Source organism: Miscanthus floridulus, chromosome 2 (assembly GCF_019320115.1).
Source record: "Miscanthus floridulus cultivar M001 chromosome 2, ASM1932011v1, whole genome shotgun sequence".
Lineage (NCBI taxonomy): Eukaryota > Viridiplantae > Streptophyta > Magnoliopsida > Poales > Poaceae > Miscanthus > Miscanthus floridulus.
The window spans coordinates 127593566-127599565 of NC_089581.1; the positions used below are offsets into that span (position 1 = coordinate 127593566).

The following is a 6000-nucleotide window of genomic DNA, read 5'->3' on the forward strand; positions in this document are numbered from 1 at the left end:
GTACTGGTAGGGTAATCTCTCTAAGTAGGTTGGAGGCCCTGCCAGGTACCACACCCCAAAAGGAGGAGTCAGAGGGTGTTAGATCTAACAAATCGAGGCCCAGTTCTTTTAAGGCTCCGGCGAAGAGGAGATTTAGAGTGCTCCCACCATAGACGAGCACTTTTCTAAAGAGCACCTTCTGTACGGTTGCGTCGAGGACGAGGGGAAAATGCCCTGTCTAGGGAATATCCGCCCACTGGTCGGCCCTACTGAAGGCAATGGGGACCTCGGACCATGGGCGATAGCTGGGGTTGGCGGTGGTGTCTTCCATAGTGACGGAGAGCACCCACCGTGCGGTGAGCTTCCGTAGTGCGGCAATAGCTGGGGTTGGCGGTGGTTCTGCTCTTAGTGGAGGCGAGGTCCCCAAAGATGGTGGCGACCACCTTGTCGTGGTCCTAGAAGGCATTGTTGTTGCCCCCGGTTGGTCGGCGACCTCTAGCCCCATCGTTGGCGTCGTCGTCTAGCTTCTTGTCCTAGAACTCCTTAGCCAAACCGAGGCAGTTCTTCATCTTATGTTTGGCGTTCTTGTGAAGAGGGCATGGGCCATCGAGGATCTTTTGGTACTGTTCATCGTAGTTGCGCTTGGCGCGAGGTTGACTGACGGTGGCGATGATGTGGTCTGGCCGACGACGGTGATTTTGACCAGGCCTAGGTCCTTCTGTCCGATCACGGCCGCTGTCGTGATGGTAGCTGTAGTTGTTAGTGTGGCGGTCACTGTGGCGTCGGTCGTTGGGGGCGGTTGTCATAGCGACGAGATGGGCGATGAGTGCCCGCATCCTCGTTGAAGCGCACCTCGGCTTCCTCGACGTCGGCGTACTGGTTGGCCATAGTGATCATCTCGCTGATGCCGGTCAGTGGCTTGCGGTTGAATTTGGGAGCGAAGCTCGCGATGGTGGAGTCCATGGATGAAGGTGGTGATGACCTCAGCTTCCATGATGTTGGGAATAGAATTCCTCATCTTGGAGAAACGTCGAATGTAGCTACGGAGGAGCTCGGACGACTTCTGGTTGATGCGGTTGAGATCATGCTTAGTGCCAGGTCTAGTACATGTGGCCATATAGTTGTCAGTGAAGACTTTCTTCAGCTCTTCCCAGGATCCGATGGAGTCCGGCGCAAGGCTGGTAAACCAGCTCATGGCGGGTGGCATGAGCTTGACGGGGAGATAATTTGCCATGACACTGGTGTCTCCTCCGGTGATGTGGACAGCAGTGCTGTAAGCCTGCAGCCACTGTGTCAGGTTCATCCTTCCTTCATAGGGCTCAACCCTAGTGGTCTTAAAACCACAGGGCCACTAAAGTATTTGGAGCGTCCTTGTGAAAGCTGGAGGCCCCTCAGGGTTGTCGACACCGTCGTCTGCAGCGTTGCCATCAGCGATAGGCTCGAGGGTTGAGTCCGGGTTGCCATACTCCTGCTCGTACTCCAGGCAGCAACGTACTTTGTCTTCATGGCGACCGAAGCAACGTTGCTTGATACGCCATCCCGCATCTCAGAGGTTGCTGAGGTGCACTCGAGCATCCTATTCGACCTCCTGGTCATGTTGGCGATGGTGTTTGGCATGGTGGCCCCTGGCTCCCCCCTAGAGAGGTAGCGACTGGTCGGTGAAATAGCTTTAGCTAGGGCAGCGATTAGATCTCAGCGCAGCTGATCGGTGAATCGTGCTCGTAGAGCACGAAGGTCTCTGATCCTCGCGAATCTCATTAACCTGACAGTGTGCCGCTTTAAGCATGGCGGCGACCTTGGCGAGCTCGGGCGTCTACGAGAGGCGAGCGGGCTCATTGGCAGCCACTGCTAGATTAGCGCTTGGAGTCTTGAAGACGTCATGGCCATCAACACGGAGAAATTCTTCATCGAGGTTGCGGTGGAGTAGGAGCGGTCTTCCCTGTGAATCGAGCCGATTATTCCGAGCAACCTCGCCCCTCGCAATGGCTGCCTTGTTTTCTCGGTGCTGCACGCGGTTGACGTTCTGGTTCTCCTGAGCAATGCGCTCCTCCTCGGTTTCGCCATTCCAAGGAGGGCTATGGACGCTGACGTTGAAGATCGCACCACCTCAGAAGGGTGGGAGAAGGAGTTGCTCGGAGAAGGTTTCGGCGAGGGTCTCCATAGAGCCCTAAGACTCAGAGCCCAGATTTTCCTCCGGGATGGTCTGGAGGGGCACTCCGGGGCATCGGCCTAAGTGTAGCATGTTGACGGCTGGCGGAGGCTGGACGGTGATTTGGTCGGCGAGTAGATGGGCGCATTCCACCTGGTCGATGAATTTGCCCCTCAGGTGTCTTGGCAAGTGGTAGCGACGTTGGTGAGCCCGAAGGGCAGAGCTGCAACTCCTGGAGTTTTCTGGGCAGCCTCCGATAGATTTGGATCAGAGGGTGGTCGGCGCTGAACCAAAGCGTCCAGAGCTGATTTGGCGATGGAGATACAATCGGCAAGCTTCAGACTGACCCGATCGATGGATTCGATCAGATCATCATTGTTGATATGCCTCCTCTGGTAGCAAGGAAGTGGGAGGCGAGTTGTTGATGAAGGAGGCCTCAGAAGCGGTTCTGAGATCGGATCTGCAGTCGTAGGTGCGGGGATGATCAGAGCAGAATCGATCTACACTGGCTCAAGGAGCTCTTCGACTCCGTCAGCGTTGATGGTCCATGAGATCGATCCGACTGTGAAGATCTGGCCGGGCTGCTGGAGGGACGAAGAGCCTGCGGAAAAAGCCATCTTGTTCGATAAGGAAACATCATGCCCACCCCTACCTGGCGCGCCAATTGTCGACAGAATATCGTCGGCAGTCCTCTGAGGGGTATCCCATGAAGGTAGATTGATCGGCAGAGGAGCGTGAGATCAAGAACAAGAAGGCAATAGAGACACACGAGTTAGACAGGTTTAGGCCGTCAGTATGACGTAATACCCTACTCCTGTGGTCTTTTGGTTTGTATTAGCTATCGTATGATATTGCGTGTGTTTGGAGGGGGTCCCTGCTCGCCTTATATAGTCCGGGGAGCAGGGTTACAAGTCGGTTAGATCTGAGAGATAACCGGAAAGTAATAACTGATTATAGGAATCTTGGGATCATACATATCCTAACAAATCTCGTAGTATCTTCAGGATATCTTCCAGATGTCTTGCGGAAGGCGCCGACCAAAATCGTGCCCTGCAAGGCTTCGTCTTGTGGGCTGGGCCGCCCTTGAGGGCGCAGCCCATGTGGTCTGCCGTGGGTATCCGGGGTCGTACCCCTGACATAAGTTCATATTTACATGTGGATGACCTTTTTCTTTGTGTTGCTCCAGTATGAGGTAAGACATAAGGCAGCTAATATGCTTTGTACAAAAGTTATTAGCCGCATGATTCAATTGTATACTGCCAGACATCGCTAGAGAATTCAGTTGGCTAGCCGGCTAGTTGTCAAGAGTGTTGAATTACAACCAGGCATCTCCAGGGAATTTAGTATAGCTTTACTGAATTTGTGGTAATAGTATCCGTAACTGTCGAACATGTTCTTAGAAGGTTCTCCATCTTCGCCATAGGATGAGAACATGCTTAGATGCCACTGAATTGTATTATCAGTTTTGTGTGGATGAATTTAATTTTGCTTGAGAGTAAACCATACTTGCTGCTAAGGCTACAGTTCAGAAAAAATTGGTATGCCAACAAAATCTAGCATTGTATGCTCGGCTGGCGGCAATCCTAAAGTGAACAAACCATTCACGTGTTGTTTCACACAACTAAAATGGAATGCTTGCAGGCCGGCCATTATCCAATAATGTTGTAATTACTAAATAATTATTTTGCTCCATGGGGGCATGAACCAATAGGCAAGATTTGTACAGACAAATGCAGTTATTTCAACAAGTCTTCTCTGTATATTACTGATATTATTGACATTCACAAATATTTAGATGGTGTTCCCTGGAGTGAACATTGTATCCATTTATCCAAGCATAACTCAATTACTGAGCAGCAACCCCTCTTTTGCATTGTTACATATTTTCTTGCTTGATTAAATGCCATCACAGCAAGTTAGTTTACAACATGCTTGGGTACTGCGAACACGCAGTCAGATATCCTTTGATGGATGGTATTGTAACATTCCGATAGCATTGCCTCTTTAATCAAGAAGATGAAGAGGCATAAAAAAATTCAGAAACTAAGTATACAGCAAGAACAATCGCGAGAGAAACAAATAACCAACAAGAAACCTCATGCATTGGATGCAAAAAGAGAAGGTATATTACCTACCTTGTGGGCTCGGGCGGGCAGGCAGCCTGGGTGGCTTCCTTGCCGCCGGCAGTGGGTTCTTGTCGATGAGAGGAGGAACAAAAGGAGATCCGGCCAGGCAAGAGGAAGGGCGGAGAGGGGCAATCCACGGCGTCGTCGATCTCTGGGTAGCCACCGCCGGTGCCACACCCCCGGTGACCCCAAACCCTGCTCGGCGAGGCACAGCGAGACGATGAGTGCGGCGACAGCGGAGACGTCGTGCCAGCGTGCGCAACGGCGAGGGCGACGTTGAGGGCGACGACGCGGGGAGCGATGGCGGGTGCGGCGGCGATCTATCGCTCGGGGAGTTGCGGAGCTGGGTGGCGTGGGGAGCTGCATGAGGGCTATTAAAGGTCGGAGGAAAATCAGAGGAGGAACGTGACGACCCCGTTTCTCTTACCGAGCAGCAACGACGGGCGTGGGGTCCCGAGTTCCTCCCAGGGTGTGGCGACGGTGTCCCCCTGCTGCTGTGCTCTGCCATGGAGGCCCGCTGTGATACCCATCGCAGCGCGCCTTCGTGAGTGCTGAGCAAGATCCGAGTGTGAGAGGGAAGGAGAGAGAGAGGGAGAGGGAGGGGCGGCACGGGGGTGAAGCGGAGGGCGTGTGGTGGAGGTGGCGGGCGGCGCGAGGGGAAGAGGCGGACGGTGCGCGATGGAGGCGGATGACGACGCGAGGGATCAGATCGATCGCGAGAGGGAAGGAGAGAGAGGGAGAGGGAGAGGGAGAGGGAGGGGCGGCGCGGAGAGGGATCGCAGGGGGAGGTCGCGGTGGCTGGAGGGAAGTCACGGTCGCAAGGGGTGGAGAGGCAAACCAAAAACAAATGTCAGACCAAAAAGTGTCCACGTTTTGTTTTGTTCTTTTTAGTTGTAGGAGATTTGATCTATATTCAATAGTCATGACAATCGAGTGTTGTATGGATAAAAACTTGTGTTATCAATAATCAGACTGTCCATGCGCCATCCAACACTCGACCGCTGCCCTTAATATAAGCATACCAGTTGTGGCGTAGTAGATGCCTCCGTTACCAGCAAGTTGTCATTTGTACGTACGCTGAATGATTGGAAAATTATTTATCCATCCCGCCCAGTGTTCAGGAGCAGCTTCAGGATATTTTCTTCTTAATTTTGCTTTGTTTGTTTATTCGGTAGCGTAGTACTACTCAATTAATATTAAGCAGTACAGATGGAGCAAAACAATCTTTTATTGTTCTTTATTCGACTGATGAACCTATTGATAGATACAGTATCTTGCTGGAGCTGATCATTTACCAGAAGCTTTGTTAACAATTTCATGGAGAAGAAATTAAAAAAAAACAATTTCATGGAGAAGTCCATTAAACATAGAGATTATTAATTGGTCTCTGTAACCATGCATTTCATTTCATTTTCAGTTAATTGTTGGACTGTCGATCTTTGTTTTTTGGATCACTGTAACCAACGATTCCATTAATAATGCCTTGAAGGCGCCGGCTCTGCCTGCCGGATGATGGATCAGAAGTCATTGCAGATCGAGGTCATAGAAATCTTTTCATAAGAGGAGATCAAATTTATTCAGCCTATTCGTCTGTTGGTTTCGACCAGGGCTTATCTGTCAGCCAACAGTATTTTCTCTCTTCCAACAAACCAGTATCAGCTAGGCTTATTAGTTCAGAAACCAACCATCAAACAAGTTCGTTATTGAAAAATAAATTAACTATGCAGTCGCATGCATCATGGAATG

At 51.2% G+C, this 6000-nt stretch overlaps 1 protein-coding gene across 1 annotated transcript in view; it reads right to left on the reverse strand.

Annotated features, from left to right (window-relative positions):
- LOC136537041 (uncharacterized) overlaps positions 1–942 on the reverse strand; it is a 29787-nt gene extending 28845 nt beyond the window's left edge. The window contains exon 1 of the mRNA XM_066529137.1: positions 832–942. Within this exon, the coding sequence (XP_066385234.1) occupies positions 832–942 (111 nt within the window). The remainder of the gene's footprint in view (positions 1–831) is intronic.
- Between the last annotated feature and the right edge of the window lie 5058 nt (positions 943–6000).